General features: G+C 43.3%; 1 protein-coding gene and 1 long non-coding RNA gene across 2 annotated transcripts in view; one reads left to right on the forward strand and one right to left on the reverse strand.

The window, feature by feature from the left end:
- The window catches only part of LOC142031123 (uncharacterized), a 75,513-nt gene that overhangs the window by 14,410 nt on the left and 35,726 nt on the right, over positions 1-25,377 (forward strand). The window lies entirely within an intron of this gene.
- CAVIN2 (caveolae associated protein 2) lies at positions 14,173-24,644 on the reverse strand. Its single transcript, XM_075028024.1, has 2 exons — positions 24,147-24,644; positions 14,173-16,762 (listed from the first exon to the last, which is right to left on the reverse strand). Exons 1-2 carry the CDS (start codon positions 24,540-24,542, stop codon positions 15,971-15,973), a joined length of 1,188 nt encoding a protein of 395 aa, XP_074884125.1. The 5' UTR covers positions 24,543-24,644; the 3' UTR covers positions 14,173-15,970.

A 25,377-nucleotide genomic window follows, 5' to 3' on the forward strand; every position in this document is an offset into this window, starting at 1 on the left:
TCCTGGATATGCAAACTCTGCTGTAGTTGTACTTGTTTTAGTTCTAGGGAATGCATATATTGGAGGGAAAGATTTATGCGTCAGGCGTGTCTTTGAATCACAGAGTGCTCCCATATTAATAGTTCTAGGTTTTAATATTGCTGTGACAGTTTGCTGAAAAACAGATGTATACATCCTCACAAACACTGATACATGAAAATTCCCCTCTAAGCTGAGGGAAGAGACTAATTTATTTTTGCTGTATGTTCATGCCTTTCAGCATCATGAGCAGCAGCGCTAGCCACAACTGATGTCACAGAGTCCATGGCTAACAAGCAGGAAAGAAAATCAGTGTTTTCACAGCCTTGTAATGCCCTATTTATTTATGTAATAGATTGAATGTCATGTAAAGTTTGAAACTGCACTTAGCTTTTCTCAGCTCCCTTGATCTGTCTCGCAGCTGTGGTAGATGGTAGATGGGTCTCTCAGCTGCTGTTGCTGCCTCTCTAATCTGCACTTTGATTTCGCAGGCATTTCTTATCTGCTGGTTGTGGTCTGTTTGACACATCCAGCTATGCAAGGAAAAAACAGACTGTTGAGAACTCGTGTGATAATACTTCTGCCCCAGTATAAAGGAACTTCATGTTCCTTGCAAACTGCATGTCTTAAAAAATTCTTATAAGCACCAAGTTATTAAATGCCAGTGTTAGCCTAATTTATTTTGCACTTGATTCTTCAATGGGTATAAGCTGATACATCTCTGTTGGTATCACTGGAGCTGTATGTGTTGTCAGAGAAAACTTCAGAGCTGTGTAGTTCCTGGAGCTTAGTAATGACCTGGTTTTACTAAACCTGCTCATGATGATTAATATTTTTGCCTATATGTCTGTACGTGAGGGCTGAGCCTGGGTTCCCTAAAGCTCAGGCTGACCCTGGAGACAACAGCCGGGAGTCAGAAGCTGCGCTGGATGACGTGGGAAACAGATGACTGGACACAGCCAACGACTTACCGCGCTGCCCAGGTTGCAGCTGCCTGCCCGCAGGCGGTATACAGGCTGCCCCTGCGGCTGAACTGGGGTGGGTTACACGGTGTGCCATACCGTGGGTAGTCTAAAGTTTGCAGCACCATAGCTGTTGGTGCTGTTCATCCTGAGCAGCAATGCTGGCCGCGTGACGTGGCCCTGGCACTGGAGCCTCGTGTAACTGCATCTGTCATGAGGCACAGTCTCTCCCTCTCTGCAGAAGCCCTCCATCTTCAGCGCAGAATCGGTTTTATCTAGGCTTATGCAGTTTTTTGGTATATAAGTGCATGCAAATTATAATTACTTTGATGTTCACAAGCAGGTTTAAAACTTGACTTCTTTGGTTTGCTTCTAGCTCCATTTGGGAAGCCCACTACCAAAGCCTGCTCCGACTACCATTTTGTCTTCTGATCTGAAAAAGCTGGTGCAAAAGAAAACAAGCTGCTTCTGCTTTGCCTCCTGCTTTCCTGTGGTCTCAATGACATAAACCTGCTCCTTCAGTGGCATAAGGCTACGAGTAAGTGTTTTGCCAGAGCTGTGATATACGTAACCAGCTGTTCATCTTCTCTAAGTGGGGAAGAAAATCACCCAGAGGAGCAATGGCTCTCCCTGAGGCAGCAGCTGACGTGGATTTATGAGGCTGTAGCAGATATAATCAACCTATTTAGTTTTCCCAAAGCAGGAAGCGAAGCTCTCCTGTGGGAACAGACCTTCTGCACCCTTAAGCAAAATAAATCTTGCTTCCTGGGTGAATCTGCTACATGGAGCCAAAAGCTGGGTGTCATGCTGCTTCAGCTGCGGGAAGCTTATTTACCTGCTTGTGGAACAAGATCTGCTGAGGATGCTCTGGGCTTTATTTCACCTGGCAGGTACCACACTCTATCCTAAACCTTTGGAAATAGCTTACTAATGGATACTTGCCTGCCTGAGGAAAAGACCGTACTCACCCTTTCTTTCTCTCTGCTTTAGGCTCTAAGCTAGTGCTAGTTTTTCTGACATAGAGTGCTGCTTTTCCCTGAGAGGTGACCCTCAACAGCAATGACCCATTTCAGCAATGCTCCCTGAGTAGATGGTAGTGCTCAGGTACAACCAATGCTGTTGAACCTGGGGGCTGGTTAGAAAGCACATTAAATCTATGGCAAATAGTGCACAAGTGAGCTGTGCCGTTTCCGATTCTGGCATTTTCTCGTTTGAATTGTTTGGAGAGCAGGGCAGGCTGAGCAACAAGGGCCAGAGGTGAGCCAGGGCTCAGGAAAGCATGCGTGCGTAGCAGTGGCCCTTGAGAGGGAAATCTTCTCCCTCATCTCTCATGAGACTTGGGAACACGGGAACTATTCTGAGAGCAATGCTGTCTGTGCCTCTGATTGTTTGGATGCTCGCTTATCGCTGTGAGGCAAGTGCCTGGATGCAATCCTCTTGGGGGGAAACCTGTTGTTGTTTCCACTATTTACTTTTTATTGTGGTAGTATCTGAGAGCCACAGTCGTGGTTCAGAGCCCCCTTGTGCAGGGAATTGATTATGAGCGGGACCGGGATGAAAGGGAACGGTTCCTCAGGGATGGGCTGAAGTCTGGTATTTTTCTCAAGTTTTATGGAAAAAAATACATTAGTTTCTAAATGAGTGACAGAGCTGTTGGTATTTATGGCCAACGTAAGCAATCTTGCTCCTTCCAGCATTTTACTTCAGGATGTGAGCAGTGGAAGTCTGAGTCCTGGGAAGAGGAGCTTGTAAGCTGAGCTCCGAAAGCATTACTGCATTTAGGCAGCACATTTCAGTGGCAAATTCTGGCATTTTTAGCCTGTGCCTGTGGTTTCAGAAAATATTGAGGTAAAACACAGGTTTGAGAAGATGTGGAAGTCATCTTCAAGGGGTGAAATATTCGCTGTCTGTTGGAAGATCTAGTAACAGTGTGTTTAAACATTTGCATGGTGCAGGGTAAGAAAGTTGGTAAATGCCTGTGGAAACTTTCATTGTTTTCTGTTAAGTGTGACCTTTTCTTACCCCTCTTTTTCTGTTTTATTTTATTGGCTGCTTTTGTTTTTTTCTTTAAATCAGAAGAAGCTCCTTGGGGGAGTTACTGTAGATCTACTTCAAAATTTCCTTGTAAAGCACTGGGATTTTTTGCTTGTCTAATTCATGCTGAGAAGCAGTGTAGTCCACAGGAAGCACCATTAATTTCGGGGAACCATTCAGCTTTAGCAAGGTTGATTAGTTGAGAGTATTAGGTGAGAGTTTTTGCAATATTGAAAGTGTCAAGCTATTACCAAATTTTACATTGATTTTTACCGATTGTCACATTTTGTGACAAGTGCTTTAATTGTTGACTGGAAAAGGAAATGAGTATTCATGTTCCTTCTTTTGCTGCCTCTCTATTTAGAGAGAGGAGTAATTCATTATCTCGTGGATAGAAAACAATTAAAGTGTTGTTTCTTTCATCACTGCTTGATAGTGGAGTAACAAAATGATGTCTCAGACCCGAAGTTCTTAACAGAGTTCTTGGGAGGGAGAGGAGTACTGTGTGCAGCTGAGCTGGCATAAGAAATGTCTCATTTGTCATGTGCTAGGGTGTGATTGAAATCTCCCTGTAAGCCACTCTATTAGATATGCTTATGCACTACTGAAAAAAAAATGCAGGCTGTAGAAGAAAATACCACTGCAAGCAAAGCCTGAATATAGTAATACTTAACTTGTAGGCAGTGCTCCACTTATCTGGCTGAGAGCCAGCTTTTTTATGATACAGGCATCAGTGTTTGTTTAATGCGTCCCTTATCAAATCCAAAAGCTAATATTTGAGTTAGTCCTCCATGAAGATAAACAGGAACTGTTTGAGTGAGAATTAAGATCTTGTGTATCATACTCCTCAGAACAGTATCTGGGTACTTTACCTTGAATCTAAAGAAATGTCTTGCAGATGTGTATTCAGTCTGTGTTCAGAGAAAGTTCTCTTAAAAGCTAGTTTACGTAGTGAAAGTATTTGGGGAAGGTATAGCAAAAAGGGGGATCTTGGTTTTAGTCAAATGCAAAGCATGCTGGAGTTGATTTGAATCCATCAATTGGCTCTCAGGTCAGGCTTTTAGTCCTGAAGGTAGTAAAGATTCTGTCTTTTGAAGATGCTCAAATAGGGCTTCTGTATTCCTACAAACAAGAATTCTGCAATCCCAACCTAGCTGTGCAAGGGAGTCTGGTCCACGATCATCTTTTCTGCTACACAGCATAGACAGAGCTTACAATGCTCCATTGGCTTCAGTGCCTCCATTCCAAAACTGCATACACATATACAAGAATAAAATTAAGCTCCACATACTTACCTCTCACTCAGTTTAACCACTGATGATTTTGTTTCTGAAAAAGGCACTTTTGAGTACCTTATGTACAAACTCAGTCAGATTTGAAGGCTAGCAGCAACAGAAGGACTCTTACTATATGGTCAGGATAAATGTAAATAAATGGATGGTGCAACAAATAATTCTAGGGTGCCACTGCTGATGGATGTCAGGACCCCTCTTCCCCCATCACCACCGCCAAAAAAACCCCAAACCAGTAAAGTTAGGTGGCTGCAAAGTTTAACATGGGTTAGTAGAAGCCTGGTGAAAAACAATCCGATAATGCAAATCATGGTTGTAATGGCAGTGAAATAAGGATGGAAAGCAAGCAAGAAGATGAGAAGGCTGCAGCCACAGCAATGCAACTTGGGAAAGGAACAACACAAATGACCACTGTACTAAATCCAGTTAAGAATGAAACTGTAAGATATATTAAATGTAGTGGGCTTTTCCTCACCAGGCGGTATTCACGTAGCATTGAAAGCTGAACAGGAAAATCTGAAAATATCACAATGCTATGTAAAGAGGATTATTGTGCAAAAGAAATTTCTGGTAGTCAGGAAAAAAGAACCATTTCTTAGTGAGGGCAAGCTTTAACTATTGATATAAGAACAATAACAACTGTTAATGCTGAATAATAATGAACATTTGATGTCTGCAGGTTCTTGCCAGGCTCACCACATGCTTTGTCAAGTTAAATGCTGGGAGGAAGCAATGTAGCTGGAATTTGCTGGAATGCATTAGGTGGAGAAGAGGAAACCGTGTTTCCTGACAAATAATTTTTTCAGCTAATGCTTTTTTGCAGTATTTGGCCAGCTGCATTGTTGAGTGAAAATAATATTTGGAGAAAGGTGGCAGAACTCACTGAATAATATATAATCTTAAAGAATAAAATGTCTCCAAGCGTGGCCAAGAAGGCCAATAGCATCCTGGCTTGTATCAGAAATAGTGTGGCCAGCAGGACTAGGGACATGATTATCCCCCTGTACTTGGCACTGGTGAGGCTGCACTTTGAATATTGTGTTTGGTTTTGGGCCCCTCGCTACAAGACAGACATTGAGGTGCTGGAGCGCGTCCAGAGAAGGGCAACAAAGCTGATGAAGGGTTTAGAGAACAAGTCTTATGAGGAGCGGCTGAGGGAACTGGGGTTGTTTAGCCTGGAGAAAAGGAGGCTGAGGGGAGACCTTATCGCTCTCTATGACTAGTTGAAAGGGGGTTGTAGTGAGGTGGGTGTCAGTCTCTTCTCCCAAGTAACAAGTGATAGGACAAGAAGAAATGGCCTCAAGTTGCTCTAGGGGAGGTTTAGATTGGATGTGGAGAAAAATTTCTTCACTGAAAGGGTTGTCAAGTATTAGAATAGGCTGCCCAGGGAAGTGGTTGAGTCACCACCCCTGGAGGTGTTCAAAAGACGTGTAGTTGTGGCGCTTAGGGACATGGTTTAGTGGTGGACTTGGCAGTGCTACGTTGATGGTTGGACTCAGTGATCTTAAAGGTCTTTTCCAACCTAAATGATTCTATGATTCCATCGCAGTGGGGATATGGAAGTAGGCTAAAGCCTTGTCCTTACCTATATAGAGTAATTATTCTGTGTAAGCTTCTTGAATTCTGTGGATCTCAGGAATGTCAGGAAAGCATCTTGCCACTTCTTCCACCTCAAGTCCCTGTGGTCATCTGGATGGCAGAGCCATGGCAGAACTGCTGCTGGTGACAGATCTGACTGATCTTTGCCCAGGTCCCTGGTGGATGGGCCCCGGTATCATGGAGGGGCAAGCACATGCCTTACTGCTGAGTCCCCAGGCAATATTTCATGCCACTTCCCCCAGAGGATTTAGACCAGAGGAAAACCACTGCAGAGTTTACCTGATCCCTTCTTTGCTCTCATATGGGAGCCTTGTACAAAGAAAATGAGAGCAGACACTAAGCACTGTATTGTAGTGTGATGATTAAGATTTATAGAGCCAAAACACTCTTTCAGATTGCTCCAGCAGGATGGCATCAAAGAGGAATTTTTGCCACGCTTTCTGTTATAACAAGCAAATCAGATGAGTTCTGTGTAGATAATTTTTCTCCAACTTCAGTACTTACTACAGGTAAAATATTTACCACATTTCTGGTTTTTTTTGTTGTTGTTTTTTGTTTTGTTTTTTTTTGTTTTTTAAATTATAGGCTGAAGATCTATTTTGTTCTATTACTTGGGGTAGGTTAGGCATTAATGGAGCAACAGCGGAGTAATACCCTCTGCAACTGCATTGTTCATGCAGGCAAAACTCTCTGGCTGTGTTGCCTAACAGTATCATACAGGCAGAGATGATCTCATCCTGTCTGCGTTTTGAGCTGACCAGGCGTCATATGGATGCAGTTAGTGCAGTGCCCCGTTTGAGCTAATAAGAGATGTGGCATATTAGCTTGGGGCAACATCTGACATTTAACATGTCTTCCAGTTGGCTTGAAGCATGGGCAGAGCGAGCTTACATCTGTCTCAGTGTGAACATTGCCTCTGCCTGAAAAATATTGCGCAAAACCGTGTGTGAAAGACTTATGAAGTGATTTTGTGAAATCCTTATAAAGTGAAACACTCACTGTAATATGAAATTGCTCCTATTAGAGCTGCAGCTTGAGTAACTCTCATATATGATCAAGACCTACCAATTCAAGTTCTCTTGTCCGTGATTTTCTCTAAACACAATTAGATTTTGTTAGTCTCCCACTGCTGGCATAGATTTTTGACTACTGTCACATTGTGTGAAAGGGGAGTGCCTGAATTTGTTTAGTTTTTCAGGATGGATGCTGAATACTGTGATAGCATAGGCACTATAAGAAATGTCAGGAGGAAAACTTTTGAGGAACTTTGTCTTTATTAGTTTATAGAATGAGTTACAGGTGTGCAGGTGTCCTCAGAATTAATGAGATTTGGATGCCAAATATTTTTTTTTTAGGGTTTAGCACATTATCCATCCTTACTATTTAGTACAAGGATTATACAGGTGTGCATATAAAGATATGTATGTGGCACATGTATATATAGATGTATGTATATATGTACGCATGTATGAGATACATATATGTCACTGGAATTGTATGACAAAGAAGCCATACAACTCCTGAGTTTCCACTGTCATTTTTATCTCTCAGTACATCTCCCCCTTCTTCTCTTCTGTAGAAGGAGACTTTATTTTCAGGCACTGAAATTTGACAGCAGCAAACAAGTAGGCGAAGAGACATTTCCCTTTTGAAGAGTCCTAATCTAGATTTTCCTTCCATTGGCTCCAAAGCTCTTCCTTTTGTCCCTACGTTTCCCTTTTCTGCATAGAAAATGATCCAAGTATGGCAGGTATGAAAAACCCTGTATCCGTTAACCTGCATCCTGTGAGCCATTAACAAGAATTCACTGTAGAGCCTTTCATTTTATGAGTGAGTTATATAGTGAACTGGAGAGCTTTTGGAAAAGTACAAGAAAATGTCAGGAAACAACCTAGGAGATGTTAGGAGTGGAGCAGGAGAAAGCTGCTCCTGATGTGAGGGGTGCATGGTGAGAAGGGGACTCAGGCAGGTCTGTGCTGGCATCGGAGCAGAACCCGGCCTCTGCTGTGCGAAGTGGCAGAAAGGCACCACTAAAAAAAGAAACTGAGGAAAACCAGAAGGAACAAGCTGTTTCTCAGCAGATATGTGAGAATGGAGCAACTCCCACGGGAGGCCAAGCACGAAGGAGAAATGGCCCAGCCAGCATGGCTGCCTCATATCTTAATATAGCAGACTTCTTGGCAAAGCAAGACGGTGAGGCCCGGTGGAGGAGGAGAGCTGGGTTTGCTTTCCCAAAAATCTGTTTGCAATAGCAAAGAAATCCCACTGGCTCTGTTCCAGCAAACCGTTAGGATTCAGTCATCTGGCAGTGAAATCCAGCTGTTGGAGGTGCATTCCTCAGGGCTTCTAGCAGATCCTGCCTGTCCTTTGTGTGTAGGAGGTCTGTAGCGAGTGGGGGTTTAGCTAAATGTCTGGACAAGAGGAGACCCCATCCTGCTGTTAGGAGCATCTATCCTCTTCCCCCCCTAACCTTCCTTCCCCCAAGCCTTTTTGGAAGCAAGTAGGCATGACAAATGTATGGTGGTGCGTGAGTTTGCGCTGCAGACCTGGGAAAGGGCTGTTCCCACTACAGGCTTCTGCAGGCTCAGGCTGAGCTATTTTGATGTGTATGAATAAGATGTTGCTTTTGCCTATTCCTGAATAACTTTTCTCCCTCAAAACAAACAAAAAAATCCAAGCAAAACAAAAAGCCTTGACAACATTGCACAGTAAAAATCACTTCTAGACCTAAATGCTGGGCACAGCCTCTGCAATACAGATTGGCAGGTAGGGAGATGAAAAAATAAATGTTGTGCTCTTTCTTCAGTGTTGCTGTCTTTTACATGGCAGCTATCCCACAGTCTTTTCTGATTCTCTACTCTCATTTCCATCCTTTTGAACTCTCGACCTTACTGACTCTTGTTGTTCTTTGTTTTCCCTGTTTTGATGGTCCCTCCTGATTCTGTCCCATCCTTTGCTTTGAGGTTCTGGGCGCTCTGCCGGTGCTTCTTTCTCAGTAGCCTTTCAGCTCCTTCCTCCAGTTCCCCACCCTTCCCACTGATTCCCTCCCTCACACGTTCCCCCTCTCATGCACATCCCACACACTTCTCCCTGTCTTAATGCCTCCCTCCACTTCTAGCTGGATGTCAACTTTTGTATCATTAAGAAGTAATGGGAACTGATTAAAAAAAAAAAAAAATCTGATGGATTTTTTTTTTTTTAATTGGATTTATAGGATCCTGTCAGTCTGTTTCCTTTTTAGCAAAACAATTTACAGCCACTCCAAAATCCATGAAAACTTTTCTGGGTTCTCACCTTATTTGAAACTGGATGTCATATATATATATCATATATATATGTCATACATAGTGTTTTAGAGCTACTGCATAACACGATCTTGTTTTAATTGAGATTTCCATGCTGTTAAACGTAACCCAGAAATGCATACTTCCATGTACTGCAGGCTTGCCTTTCATTTGAAGAGGTGTGCGGTGGCATGCAGAGGACGCAGTCATTCTTCTAAAGAGCTTACGCCTGGACATGCAAACGCGCCCCCCCCCCCCCTTTTCAAATTTATGTAGGACCTATTTACACAGGTCTTACATGACATATCACTTCTTAATATTTTCAGTCATAACCTGCTTACTGACTTTCAATCTCCAGCAATCATCAACAGTAAAATGGTAAACGTTGTAAGAAAATGAAGGTTATTTAAAAGAAGTCACATAGTGCATTTAGCTTCCACTGTGGTAGTGTGGAAGTCACAACTCACTCTGCAAATGCAGACAACTTCTGTGTGTTCATAATTTCTTTACTGCTCGTCAGATGTTCTTACTGTCCCTTTTTCCATGTCTCTCACAGTGCTGTGTTGAGTTGTAATGATTCAGGGACCGGGCGGCTGGTTAATGCAGCTCATGTTGTCACCCTCATGGGGCTCATTTGCCTACAGGCATGTCAGAAGGAACAAGTAATATAAAGGCATATATAACTGTAGTTGGCAGTGTACTGAAAAGATGCTGAAGCTTGCTTTAAATGAATAGTGTAGGACATCAGGAGCTAAGTAGCTGAGAAATAAGATAAATTTGCTTGAATGGAGCGTTGTGTTTCTGTAGTTAGGCTGTGCCTGGTACTTGATCTAAATGAGGTATGTGTACATGGCGTGCAGTATAGACATCCCCTGTGTGCTATTTGTTCCTAACACTGTCTTGCACATTTTCAGTATCTAGCACAGTTCACATCACCCATGCTTCTACACAGCTTAAGCCTGATGGGAGGGAGTAAAGAAGACAGAGCCAGACTCTTCTCACTGGAGTTAATGGCATAGGGCATTACAGTGACCTTCTGCTCCTTGTGTTCAGGAATTTGAAGGTTTGGGTTTTTTTCTGCAAACCTTCAGGGAGGAGTACACAAGTCTAGAGTTAGTTGGTGTTTTGGTCTTTCCTCACCTGCCTGCACAAGCCTGAGCCTGTGTGCGCTGCTTCATACTGGCAAGGCAAGAGCAAACCACATACCCTTTGTGTTGGTGCAGTCTGGGTTTGGTTTAGCTGTTGGGGATCACACTGAGAGATGCAAGCTTGTTCTGTCTCTCCATTTTGGATTATAGCTGTTTAGTGAATGTGTGTGTCCTTGGGTTTGCTAATTGTTTTCCTAATTCTTCTGCAACGGGCACTATAGGTTTTGTGAGTGCTTCACACCAGCATGCAGCAGACTGTGTTGTAAGGGAAACATAGGAGACTACCACACACATACAAAGTCTTAAAATCTCTTGTGATGACCTAGTATGATCATCTATTGAGACATTCCAAGGAGCTCTATGGTCAAGTTGTTCCAAGGCCAGGTTTTCACTGAAGGGAGTGAAGAGAAGCATGATTATTGCTGAATTTGGGCTGTATTTTGCAGCTGTGTTCTGTGGGAGAGGAAACGTTGGAGAGTGTAAAGCTGCAGAGGAGCAATGCTGGTGTGCAACCTTGCTGCCACTGAGTATAATACAGTTTCCAGTTTGGATCAATTCCAGCTGTCAGACCCCAGTCTACTAACCATGTTGGGAAGGACGCGAGTTTTCTTTTAGAAGGTCAGTATCATTTAAGGTTATTGAAAGTGAGGAAACCTGTTCCACCTTTATAAGGAAAACATTGCTGTGGAGTTTTTAGGGGCCACACGGTTATAATGAATAACTAATGCATGGTACTTTGTGTAGTCTTTAGCTCAGCCTGGGAAAGAGAAAATAATGGAAGTCTCTTCTTTCTGCCTGCATGTTCAAACGAAGGAAAATCAAAGCTGTTATACCAGAGCTATATATCAGCTAACGTATTTTAGGAACTGTGGAATGATCATAATTACAAAAAAGTCCTCCAGAGAGAAATTATGACTCATAGTTTATGTTCTCTTTAGTGTTGCTATGGAAAAAGAGGTTAGTGCCAATGGTCATACAGCAATATTAATCTCTGATCTGAAGGAAAAATAAATAACAATCTCTTGCTTAACCCAAAGCAGATTTATTCTCAGTTACTGCAGCACACTCCATTAAAGGGGATAACCATGTAAGAAAAATTAAAGATGACATTGATTATCAGTTCTCAACATGCAGTTAGAGAGAGTTCCTTATTTGAATTAGTGTGCACTTCAGACTCCCGCAAATGACTTGGTGGAGTGAGAGGAAGGGGAAGAAAGGCATTTTGATCAAAAGGAGGGCAGAAAAGATCACCCACCACCAAGAGCTGCAAGTATGCTGATTAAAATTTTCTTTATGCATGCAGTTAGACTCAGCCTAGGGTTGATGCTGGTTCAAATGCAGATCCTGAAACAAAACCCTGGCAACGGGTAGTTTAAAGTGGTGGAAAGTGACTATCAGCCTTTTTCCATTTATTTGGGAAAGCAAGGGCCATGAGTCAGAGTGGTGGATACTTACGTGCTGAGTCAGCACCCTCCGGGCTGCTCTCGTAGTTGTTTGCTGCCAGTTGTTTAGTTGCCTAGGCAAAACCCTAAGCAGGACTGGGGCCAAACAGCTGCGTGCTTGCTTTGCTCTAGTGGTGAATCTTTTTCTTGGCATGCAGGAAGACTACCTGACACCTTCCTCCTGACACCCACAGTGAGCATGTGTGTCTTAGCGGGTCACAGTAAAACTTTTCTACCTGTGTACTTGACTTTGTTTTCAGGAGCTGGAGCTACGCTTGCTCCATAGTATGCAGTTACTGACAGCAAAGACCTTGCAGTCAGAACTTAGCTTGAAATTTTGCTCACAATGCACCCTGCAAAGCAGGCTATAGCCTTTCTTTCTGCCACACTGTTGCATCTGCAGTGCTGATGGCAGTAAAACTTTTTATTCTGCTGATGAGCTAAGCAGATTGGATTAGGGAGATACACAGGTCTCATGTCCTGCATCTATGCTCACAGCTCTTACTGATGGTCACAGGAGTTGTACATGTGGTCCAATAACATTGTATGGCTCAGAGTCCTCTGAGCCAGCTGAAGGCTTTTCACTGACTTTTAGGGTTGGACTGGCCCTTTGGTAGAACAGTTTGCCCTCTAACAAATTGCCATTACTTCACTAGTTCTTCTGAGTTTACCGCTTTTTTTTAACTGTGTGACTATCAATCATCAGTCGCGTAACCGGCATTACAGCCTGTAACAACAAATGGTTTTCGCTGCATCAGTGTAAAGGGCATACAGGTATATTTTACCTTCTGATCTTTTTCTTCTTCCCTTTCTTCTGTCTCTTTAATCATCAAACATGCTTCAGTCTGGTCTGTGTGAGGGCTTTCACTGTACTCTCTTATTTGACAGTGAAATGGTCCAGAAAGCCCATATCTGTGCCTTTTCACAGAGGAGACGGCTCATGGATTAGCACAAGTGGGTCAACAGAATGCTCTTTGCCCTTTCCCCTAAAAGTGGACAGAAATGTCAGCTGGTTTTTGGGCATTGAAAATGGAAGTATCAGCAGCCACTGAGTGCTGCTAGTTTAAATATTTATACCACAAGGACTTTATCACACCCTCTTTCTTTGTGCAAAGCTCCCACCAGTTTCAGTAGAGGTCAAAATCTGAATCGGTGCAGCAGTTAACAGGTCAGGTCTTCCAAGGAGTAAAGGTACAAGTGGAGCTCACAGGCAGGTGCTGTACCCATGTTATCATGTCAAGAAGGGTAAACAAGCAGTTTTTTAAAAATGCAATTCTGTAGTCAGCACAATCATGGAATACTGGGGCATATGCTTGACATCTGCCAGCCTGACAAGATCCAGGCACATACTTCAGATACTTGAAAGAATACAGTGCTGCTGGTGCCGCAGCCTGTCTCCTCCCTGAAACAGTAGGTCTTGCAGAGTAATGTTTTTAGTCAGGACTAATGTTTTTAGTCAGGATTCGAAAATGGAAGGAGAGGAAAAGAAACAGCTTGGGGGACATCTCGGGATCATGAGATTGCTTCTTCCTCTGGTCTATAAGATGGCACAAAAGCAGACATTCATGAGTTGAGTAAACATTTTTCTCTCTTGCAAAGCATGCTTTCTTATGTTTGTAAGGATTACAGGCCCGCTTGTCCTTGTAAATGTGCAATCGTGACGGAGCAAACGTTTAATTCTAGTCCTGCAACTGATGGCTGTGTATGTAGTTTATTCTGAAGTGGGTATTTGAATTGATTCTCCCAGATGCTCAGTATCTGCATTTCCAATGGTTTTACTGGATAGCATTGTAATGCTCTTAAAACACTGTGCATGGGATTCATTTCAGCATCTCTAAAACTGGATAAAGCGTGACCAGGGGTATTGTTTGAATTAAAGCTTAGGAGGACAAACAAACCAGGCATATCTGAAAGCGAAATGTAAACATGATGCTGGGGTTCCTGGTTAGCGCTTGGTGGCTGCGGGAAGCTGACAGCTGTTACATAAAGGTTAAACATGCATTCTTTGGTCTGTCAGTAAAATTAAGCCTGCTAAAGACTATGTGGCACTCTAAAAGACATGAGTTTATCTGTGTGCGTAAACAGAATATACACTTCGATATAAATATGCTTTCAGGACTATTTAAAGTATTAGAAGTATGCTGCAGTCCAATAAAAAATGCAGATGGAGCTAGCAGATTTTGGAAAGGGCCTGACTACATACAGATGGGCTAGAGATCTGGTGAGTGTCTGGAAGGCAAAGCAATGGTGTTTGCATTGCTAAATAACAGCCGAGGATGAGAAAGAAAATGGTGTAGGTACAATGGGTACATCAATTGAAGTAATAAATGCTTGACCTTTAAATTTCATCTTTGCCAACTTCTCAGACTGCTTCTCCCAAAGACTGACATGGCTGTGTTTAATGTTATGCTTTTATTTGTCATATTTGTAGTTAGTTACAAGTAAAAATGATTGAAATCGATTGTAGTTAATACAAAATAAAAATATAGCTGCACGAGTTATGCCATGATTTTTCTTACAAACAGTATCTCCTATATGATACTGTACACTTAAGAGCTTAACTCTTAATAGTACGCGCCTACATTAAGCTCTTATCAACTAACTTCCAGTGCAATTTACTGGTTGCGGATATTACCCCTGTGGAGTAATACCTGTTAATCATTTCATAATGCTATTTTTCCTGTAGTTTTTATTTCCCCTGTAATTTGTGATTCTAAATACAAGTTGAAGGAAGCAACCTTTTAGTGCAATGTTAAGTATCAGTAGAATTTTATATATATATATAAAAAATAAAAATAACCCACTGCATAAACAAACAAGGATGTAAGGTAACTGTTGTGGGTATTGTGCTTCCCTTTCCTCCCTTTCCCCCTTACCTTTGTTAAGTGACAGGAATGAACATTCATAGTGAACAAACTACCCTGTAACCTCTCCTTTTCAATTAATTTTGAAAAATTAGACTTGTAATTTTGAAAGGAGGTAGGTGGCTTTGAAAGTTACTAGCAGAGAATCAAATCCTGTGGCTCTGCAGACTCATCCTTACGTAAACTCATCCCTGCCATGAAGTTCAATCCATAACACGTTGTTCCCTTTAGACCTGCCAAAAAGAGTATTTCACCTTTTTGAAAAAATTGTCCTTACATCCCTGTAATTATCTAACTCTTCTGTGTAGATATAGCTCTATAAATGAAATAATTTGTAAAAAGATAAATTATGCTATTTTCAAAATACTCTGAGATACAAAGTTGTGCAGGTGCAAAGTTTGATAGTATATTGCTATAAAGACTAAGAATTAATTAGTGTTATCTGAGTATATATTCTTTAAGCTGGGAGTATAGATTTAATATTGTAGGGTTTTATTTTTGCTTTTTTTATATTTCATACTTTCTTCAGACTATGTCCATGTTTCTATCAAATTCCTTCTATTTTTTTTCTTTTCAATTTCTGATCCCTTAAAGGTACAGTAACTGATCACACCTTCATGCTTGTCACTAATGTACCTCCATAACTCCGGTAGATTGAAAAACATCTTTTCGTTTCCACCTAAGTACAGTAATTTCTTCTAAGTAAACAGCGAGAGACTACTGGCAAAAATCTTTCCCCCACTGAAATGGATGGAACCAACTTTTCAGCGTCGCCTTCTAAGTACTCTGCTCTTTTAGTCTTACAGCGTTATGGAGCAAAGCCCCAAACAAACTATACGTGTATGCACAGTTACCGAGGCTGTTGGCATTCACGTAGCATAGCAAGGAAACTGAAATCAAATGTTCTCATTGGTATTTCTACATTTACATACAAAACTACTCACAGTGCTGTGAAATACTGAGAGAAGAAAACAGAACAGAAACGTTTGGTTTTTGACTACTCTCCACGCATTCCTCTTACCTAACTCTAAGAAAGCCAGCTGACCATCTTGCTTCTACTAGACATACTTTTTTCCTGCTAGTCTCTTCTGCCAGCTGACAGCATCTCTAAATTAACAAACACCAGTGACTCGGCCTAAAATGGAGCATATTGCAGCCTGTGTCATTGACCTTGTTCACTCTGCATTCTAACACAATGCAATAAATTACCACTGCAGAGAAAAGGATGGAAAAAATTGAATCGCTACTACTGCCTGTGTAGCAGAAACCAGTTATTCGCCTAAGTAAAACCATGAGTATCTGGAAGGCGAAGGAAGGCTCGGGCTGATTACGCTGTTTGGTCTATCTGCAGGACAGCTGCTTGGGTTGTTTCTTCATCAGATTGTTCCATTTCCTCGCCGACTGGGTTGTTCCTTTCATCATACAGTTTCTGGCTAGAAACTTCTAGAGGCATTCCATACTCTTCATCATCTTCAACAATGGACAGCTCAATGTTGTTGTTCATGGCGTTCCCTTCCATTCTGGCTTCCTTCTCTAGAGAATCGGCTACTGCTTTGCCTTCCTCGGTCAGCGAGGTGGTAGGTGTCATATCTGAGTGCATGTCGGCGAATGACGTTTCATCCTCATTCTCAGCTTGGTCATTGCTTGTGGTTTCTGTTGGCCTGTCCTCAGCTTCAGCAGGGCTTTCTCCTTCACGGACTTTCTTCACATTGAATGTGAGGGGAGATACTTTGAAAGCTGGACTCTTTGAAGAAGAGGATTTCTGATGATGTACAGTAAGCGATTTCTTGATCTTTTCTCTCCGTTCGGGTGAGACAATCTTTGTGCTGATCTTGTTCATCTTCTTCTCGATGTTTTGGCGGGAAAATGCTTTCTTGAGGCTGTCTACCTTCTTGAGGCTGGATCTTTTGATTTTCTCAGCTCTTGATTCTTCTGCTTTCTCCTCTGCACTGTCATCCACATCATCATCTTCGTGAAACATTTCATCATCTGAACCCAACTCCACTGTGTGCAAGGTTTCTTCCAGTGTTTTGTTCTCATCCACAGATTCCTCTTTTCCTTCTGTAATGCTGGGAATAGGCTCTTTTGCAAAAACACTGGCAGGGATCTCATTTTCCTCCTGAAAGAATTGACAATATTTGAGTTTCATAGTTCACAGGACGCAAATTTAATAAAGCACAACCCTGAACTATTACTATCCCCCCGCCCCATGATGAGATGAAGAATGCTGAACGTTTCTTGTTGTTTCAGTATATTTAACTAGTAACAAGCCACTCAAAGCCCACTGAACCATTATCTGGTAAAGTTTAAGACTAATGAGCTGTCAGCTGTAAGATTTCTCTTTCAGAGTGACTTGGAATGTATACAGAATGGAAATCCCATTCTTTGTCATTTAAATTAGATACTTTTTAATACGAGTTTAGCTCTAAAGTTGTATGCCTATCTCTGGGGAGAAGGGATGGTATGGTGGTTAAGGAGGTTGTACTACAGACCCCTGCGTAGACCTACAGAAGTCACGTAACACCCCAGAGGTTTCAGTTTCTCTAGCCAAAGACTGGGAATATCTCTGCAGAGATGTTGGTTGCATCTGAGAGGTATTTTAGGTGGCAAATGCAGTTAGCACTTTCATTGTGTTTCAGAAAAATGTATGTTGCTGTTAAAAAGGGATTGTTGATACTGAGAAGCCATGCAGTCCATGAGTATGTGCTATTTTACAGCTATTTACAGAAAAAAAGTTGGTAAATTTGGTTGGTAAATTGGTAAATATTAAAAATATGGACAGGACAACTCCTTGAAAAAGAAAAAAAAAGTTTAGGGTATGCAAAAATAAACAGACATTTTACCTCACAGAAAACACTAGTAGTCACTTCTAGCTAAGAGGAAAATGATTGCTTTTTAGAAACAAAACCAAGAAAGGGCATGGAAGGAAAGAAGGTATCTGAAAATAAACGAGGCTGAACAAGGGCAGAAGCAGCAATTCATAACGAAGGACCTCTGTGACTACCGAGCACAGCAGCTCTGCAACCCCGAGCAGTTCAAAGGCAGCACAATGAATGCTCTGTTCTGCGGTAGGTTTTGCAGGCATCTGCCCATGCAAAGAAAACGAGGCTTCTTGCACATTCCCTTTTCCTTTCAGAATTGTTATGCCTTAGATCTGCATAGTCTCTATTCATTACATTTTTTTATCACTTTCGGACAGAGTGCGTGCGATATCATTTAGTCATATGGATTGGAGGGATTCCTCCACCCCCATTTGTCTTTAGATACGAAAAGCAGTAAGCGCTGAGTGAAATGGTTGTAATAGTCTCAGATCTGTCCCTGGCAGGGCTGGAGTGTACAATTAAGGGAAAAAAAAGGCCACATACACTTCAAAGTTCATGCTCATTATTTCAGGACTGAGCATACAGTTGTTGATCACTGGAGAGAATAGTGTCTTGGGTTAAATTTGCTGCTGAGGCTGTACAAAGACATTGTACATGGTTGTTTTTAAAAACAAAATAGTTCTGACTACCTTGTAGCGCTTCTGAACTCAAGAATATATGCACGTGGACAGGCAGAATCATTTTATACCGTATATACACAGCATATAATCATATATGCTGTGATTCAAGTGTGTTGATGAACATCCCTCATGGATGTAAAAATGAAAAGTATCAAAAAAATGGATGGCGGTTTGACAGTTCGTATGTGCTTTACTTCTATGGTTTCTGCACCCCTTTCTGGACCAGCAGCCTCGGTTGGATACACTGGCACAGAACAAGCTTTCCAAAGCCCTTTGCCTGCAGTGGAACATGTAAGGAAGCCAGTGCTCTTCTCCAGACACCTATTAGGTTGTTGCAACTATCAGCAACAGTGACCAAGATAACAAAACAAAGAAAACTTGCACCAGCTTTAAGTGAAAACAGGTGTAACTGCAGTACAAATATTTATATTTTCTCTCCACTACAGTTAGCGAAATGTGGATTACATGAGTGGGTGCAGTGTTAAATTATTCCCCAGAGCATGAGAACCAGTATGAAGCATAATTTACATGTCTTGTGCATTCTTTCCAAACCTAGGTAATTGCATACAGTTTTAAACATCTGAACATTCAGGTGTAAGTGCCTGAATGGCACAGAAAACTCTGATTTTAATGAGTAAAGATGGGTTGTAACTTTTGAAGTATTTAATCTAGGAAAGTGGTGTCATATGAGATTGATCACAGTGCAGTCTGAGCCAGAGATGGGCCTGGGTGACTCTTCTCAAGGTCAGTTTAGCTTTGTGTCTACAGTGTTCACATTAAACTGAAGTACTGCGTGCAGGCTCTAGAAGAATATGGACACAGATTTTATTTCAATTTTTATCAAATTTGTGACTGAGTAGAAGGGAGACTGTCAATCTCTCCATATTTATAAAGGGAAAAAACCAATCAAAAATATACTACATAATAATGAGCTAATGATTGAATTAAAAGGAGATCCTAGGTTGTCTTTGGCTATCAGGCAGTACCGGCATCCAAGAAATCACCTCTCTCTAAGCTTCCTGCATGGCCCTGGAAAACATCAGCCTCTGGGCATCTATTACTGTGCTTGTAAAATGGGAATGACATGCTTTCCTATCTCACGTTTCTAAAAGGCCTTAGGATCACAGGAACTATTAAAATGCAAATGAAAATAAATTAAGTAAATTGCTTTGGAAATACAAAGGTGGTGTAGTAGGAATGCTCTGTGGTGGAACAGACGTTTCTATTTCAAATACAGTTACTGATAACATGTTTTAAGTGGGCTATTGGTAACTTTTTGGTCTAACAAGTTTATATGACAGCTATGTTTTGTTTTGATACATTTTTCAAGCAGTCTGGTATTTCATTTAAGATGACTAGAACAATACACTGAAAAATGCCAACTGTATAACTATTTTCCGTACCAAAAAAAGTAGAACTTTGATCTTTTCTTCTTGATCTACTCCAAAATTCTGAGAAAGCAATACATTTTTTTATTTTCCACATCCAAGTTCAAAAAACAGCGCTTGCATTTTCTCAGATGAGCTTGACTGTAGGTAGCTAGCTCCCCTGAATTTATTTTTCCATGTGGGAGACGAATAGAACAGTGCAAGTTCTCTGTGTAAAACAACTCCTGTTAATACTAGCAATACTTGCAAAGTTAAAATCAGTGCCTTCCCTGTGGCTATGATCAGCCATTCTCGGGAACTTTCTATGGGTCATAATCTCATCCCTATCTTCTACCAGAAAGGCAGATAACATCCATAAAGCTGTACTATGAAACGGGACAGCCTGAGTGAACAGGTAGTTAATTTACTCAGGAGTGCTGAATCTCTGATGCCGCGTAAGGGAAATCACTGTGCTTTGGTTTGCATTTTTGTTAGGTTTGTTGTAAGAGGCCATAGCCTTCAGGAAGGGGAGATGGCATTTTGTCATGCTTACGACAGTCCAGGCTCCTCTGTACTTTGTAGATGCTGTTATATGCCTAAATGATTACTAGTCTAAAACTTGTTTTCCTACACAAAATAGGTCGAAAGATGACAAATCCTTCTAAAAACAGCTACAGCTCCACCTACTTTCCTTTGGACAAACACATGCTCTTCAGCCCTGGATGTCACCACAGGGAGGGAGGAGGGCAGGGAGCAGGCTGGGACTGCAGGCAAGGAGGAGGAAATTGCCAGCTGCCAGTTTGCAGGTCCTGTGCAGGCTGGGGTGTTGGCTGCACCGGCCCCCCGACCTCCCACAGCACAGCTGGATTAAGTCCTAAGAGCCATGGGAGGTATTTTTGTCATTCATCAATACAAGAGTATTCTCCCTGCAAGGCTCCAGTGGGAAATTTTGTAGTTAGATAACAGCATTATTGGCTTGTAATTCTTCTGTTTCCCTCACTTGTTCATTTCTGAGTTTGAAGTTGCTTTTTCAAAAGATTATTACAGTGACCCAAACAACAAGATACACCCACATGGCTAATTTCCTGTGCCCTCCTCTTGATTCATTTCAGGATGAAGCATTTACCAAAAGCAGCATCTGAAAGGGGCTTGAATATCAGCGTGCTTGACCCCAAGCTGTAATTTTGACTTATCTGTCCTATTCACTAGTAAATGTGACATTTAATTGAAAAATTAAACATGAGCCTTTTTTATCTTGCATTTTGCTTTTGCAGCTAAAAAAGCAAAGAAAAACCCCACCAAACCAGAACCAAAAAGCTGGTCATGTGGTGAGAACAAAACAGAGGGGAACAATGCCAAAGCTTAACAAGGATTTTTAAAACAGTCACTTCAGTGTTTTGCTAAATTGCTGTGTCACTTGTGGCATTTGTAATAACTTCGGCATCCTCAAATGCTTGGAATTGGAGGTCCATTAAAATATGTCACCAATTAGAGAAATATATGCAAACCAGGAACAATGCAGACAGTCCAGGGAGAGAAAACTAAGAGCATTTTAATGGAAAATATGTAAATAGCTGAACTTTTCTAAACGCAGTTCATTCTCAGCATGTACGCTGAGGGAAAGCTGATGCTGGCGAGCGGCAGCACAGTTTGATAAAATGCAGAACTGGAGCTCAGTCGTGTGTTTTGGCTATGCTCAGTGCTCCCACCAAATATCAGGGAGTTTGAGGTATACGGTGAATGCAGAACTGAATCACAAATGTGTGTGTTTATTTTTATACTGAGCTGTCTTCCTAAGCTGGAAAAGCGGGTCCTAACAGGAAACGTGCTGTGTGAAGTTTGGGATTGGGTTTTCAGTGGAAAAGAAGAATCCTCCAACTGAAGTGTCATACATCCAGATTTCCCTTTTGTTTTTACAGAAATCTGGCATCAATATGCCTTCATTGCTGCAACTTCTCCTTCCTGTAATTGTTTTTCCATGGATTCCTGCTCAGAGCAGGACAGAAACCCAGCCAGCCTTCTGCTCTTTTCCCTCGGTACAACTATCCTAGCAAGGCGGTGGCCCTGCAGGCTGCCAAGTCATCCCACCTCCACCTTGTAGGAGACCCCCTGGGGAGATTTCCAGGAGGTGGGCACCCAGGTAAGGCGCCTGCCCAGCCTGGCAGCAGGCATATGGGCACGCCTCGTGAGCACCTGCCATCCCTCTGGGTGCAGCCGCTTCCCCAGTGGAAAATCCCAGCTCCTCCCAGGATGCAGCGGAGAAGGGCCAGGGCGCTGCCTGTCCCAGCCACCCTCCCACGTCCCGGGAAGCTCTGCTGGCTGCCTTGGTTTTCCAGGCAGCCACGCTGCCTTTTAGCAACAGGCCTTTTAGCAACAGGCTTGTGCCAGGAGCCATTCCCAGTTGACAGCTGAATTTTTTTTTTTTTAAACTGAATTTAACTGCGGTGTTTCTTTTCTAAGGCTTGTGTTCTGATCTGCGTTGGCTTGGGATTGGTTAAGTTCATCTCCCCACCGCCACGGCAACATATTTTCCAGTGAGAGATGGGAACACAGTCAGCTAAATCCTTGTAAAAGCAACGAAGAACAGACCTCCTGTCCAAAGGTACCACCCCGGTGACGGGTGGTGGAGCAGCTGTGAATTTTCTTTAGCTGTTGTTCTCGGACACAGACCTGTGTTGTTTGCTTTGGGTTTGTGCACTTTAGGACCCAGTATTAAAGAAAGGCTCAGAGGTTTAAATAGGCCTTAGCTTTGCAATACTATTTAGTATCGGGAAACAAGCCAAGCCAGCCCTCCCCTGGCAGGACACTGCTTTATCCTTCAAACCCGAGTTTTATCAGTACTTTTACCCAGTGCCCGCAAATCACTGCCCCTAGGCAGGAGTGACAGGGATCCCTAGCTGAGGCAACTGTACTGCTCCCACACAGCTGTGCTTTTGTCTTTGGTCTACATGCTATGTCTCCTTACAGTGCTAAAATTTGGGTTCTCTGGAGGAAAATTCTGTAGCTGCAATAGCAAGGCCTTAATTCTCATGCTCGCAGTTAGCAGAAATGCCAGAAAATTACCTTCCCACAGGCCATGCTGGTACACCCTCTCCACGGGAAACATTCAAGGTCTAGGTCTGAGCCTGGAGGCGGGAGCCAGTCCTTAGCTAACGCAGCCTGGGAGATGGCAAAGTTTTGACTTACAGTAATGGATCTTAAATTACTTGGAGAAGTCCAGAGAACATGTGTCTTTTTAATTTACCCAGTCCCTGGAATAATTTCCACATTCTTTCTAGGGTGGAAACCACCACACTCGGTACGTGCCACAGCTCCTCCTCTTCTGGCTTGACAAACCTGGATGGTAATTTGGGAGAACAATAAGCAGGGAGGTGGGGGCTTCCTTTCTGGGGGAAGTGCCTGTGCACTAACCAGGCCTGCCAGCTTTTAAAATTAAGTTCTGCTCTGTTGTTCTGGGTTTGTTTAAATAGAAAAAAACCCCAGCAACCCAAGGAGTAGAGTTAGCTACTGACAGACATAACACGCAGCTGACAAGTTTAGCCTGAGGAGCTGGTGATGTGCCTGACCTGTGGCAGGCTCTCCTTCCTTCCCCCAATGTGTTGTGGAGGTCTGTCTTTTTTTTTTTTAAAAAAAGATTTAAAAGTCACGTCCTGTGTTTAGTTAAAGCTCACACTGTGTTCAGTCCAGATCATTGCTTAAAAAGGGGAAAATATGCAAACTGCTGCTATCACTGGATGGACTCCCAGGAAGCTGAGTTTTTAGCTGAATTTTTAGCTCATCCCTGAAGAGGCCAGAACAGCCTGAGGAGCGAAGCGGGGCGTGAGGCTGAGTGTGACAGGGAGCTGCAGCGCTGCCCCTCTCCTGCTTCTGAGGGCAGATGCAAGGGCGGGTTTTAGGGGCGCTGCTAAGAGTTAGCAAAATGGGCTCTTTTCTCAAGTTTGCTTGAGTTTGCTAAAAAAAAAAGGGCCCTTTCTTCAAGCTTGCTTAAAAAAACCCCAAACCACAACAAAACACATATGCTAAGAGGTAGTAAAAGGTGACTCTTTCCCCAAGTTTGCTGAGACTTAGCAAAACAAGGTCTTTTTCCTCAGGTTTGCTACGAGTTAGTAGAAGACAGCTCTTTCTCCAAGTTTGCCAAGGGTAAAAGAGGGCTCCTTCCCCACAGTTTGCTAAAAGTTAGCAAAAAAAGGGCGCTTTCCCCATGTCTGCTGAAAGTTAGCAAAAAACTAAGGGGCGGTTTGCCCAGAGTTAGTGGAAAAGACAGCTCTTTCCCCAGGTTCGCTAGGAGCTAGCAAAACAGGCACTTTCCCCAAGTTCGCTAAGAGTAAAAGCGGGCGTTTCTCCTAAATTTGCTAAGAATAAGAGAGCGCTCTCTCCCCAAGTTTGCTAAGAGTTAGCGAAAAAGCCTGCTCTTTCCCCGCCCTTGCTGAGATTGAAAGGTTTTCCTCCTGACTTCTCGAAGTTCGCGAACGGGGCGCCTCTTTTCCAAGTTTGCCGAGAGTCGGCGGTAGCTCGGCTCTGTCCCCGATTTTGCTAGGAGTTGGCAGAAACGGGCTCTCCCCCGTGTTCGGGGGGAAGGCGCGGAACGCGGTGGCCGGAGAGGGGGGCGCGGGGTGGTCGCGTGGGCCTCTCACCTGGAAGATGAGCACCTTGAAGCGGTCCCGCCGGAGCAGCTGGGCGTGATGCTGCTCCAGGCGTCGCACCTGGTCGCATTGCCTCTCCAGCCGCTCCCGCACGGCCCGGGTGTGGGCGCACACCTTCCGCGACTTCTCCAGCAGCTTCTCCACCGCTTCCCCCGTCGCCCCGTGGCTGCGGCACAGTTTCCCCAGGTCTCCCTGAATACCCCTCACCGCCCCTTCCAAACCCCGCTGCCTTTGCTCCATCTGCCTCTGTTGCCCTTCCACCGCCTCCAGCATCGAGACCAGTTTCTCCAGTAAGGCCAGGACGGTCAGGGCGTTCACCTGCCCCCCCGTCGCCTCCGACGACGGCGGGAGCGGAGGTACCGCGCTACCTCCCGCCGCCTCCCCCATCGCTGCGCCGGGACGGGGATGGCGGATGCCGGCGCCGCTCTTAAGGGCTGAGCCTTCGCCCTCCCCCGGGGAGGTTTCGGGCAGAGCCCGGCCCCGGCCCCGGCCCCGTTCCCGGCCCGCCCCGGGCGGCCGGAGGCCGCCCGGGGCGGGCCGGGAGCGGGGCCGGGCCCCCGGTGCCGTCACCCCCCTTTTTTAAAAGGCAAGGGGGGTGTTCTCGCCCCACACTTGGCGGAATGCAGGAGTCGCCTCCCCGGCAGCATCAGTAGATGGCAGGAGATACCGCGGAATGCGGTCGGGGATGGGCGAGGAGGGAGGGGAAAAAAATCGGCGGGTGCTCTGGAAAAGGCTTGGGGAAAAGGGGGGAAGAGTGGTCCGGGGGGGTTTGTGGGTGTAGGCTGGAGTTTAAAGCCTGTCGTGTAATGTGAAGGAGTTACGCTCCTAGGAAGAAAGTAAATAAAATTAAATCGCTGCTATAATCAGCGTAACAATTATCGTGTGTTAATGTGCTATAGCGAGAGAGAGTAATATTGGTATAGTTATTCTTATATAATATAATTATCTATAGTAACTGTCGTCATAATTAACATACTTGCGATATATTCATACGTGGTGAATCGAATCTCCTGGCACTCCTTCCACCAAGCAAGCGCCCCATGCAAGACAGGACTTTTAAAAATAATAGTATAAATCGTCCTCCTTCTTTTTCTTCTTCTAGTTTTTAATAATAATTTAGATTATTATTCTATTCTACTTTATATTATTCTAATTTTCATTTTCATTATTAAAAAAAAAACCAAGCCAGTCTGGTGTTGCACGGGATGCTTGCTTGGTGGAA

This window comes from Buteo buteo, chromosome 5 (genome assembly GCF_964188355.1).
Source record: "Buteo buteo chromosome 5, bButBut1.hap1.1, whole genome shotgun sequence".
In the NCBI taxonomy this organism is placed as follows: domain Eukaryota; kingdom Metazoa; phylum Chordata; class Aves; order Accipitriformes; family Accipitridae; genus Buteo; species Buteo buteo.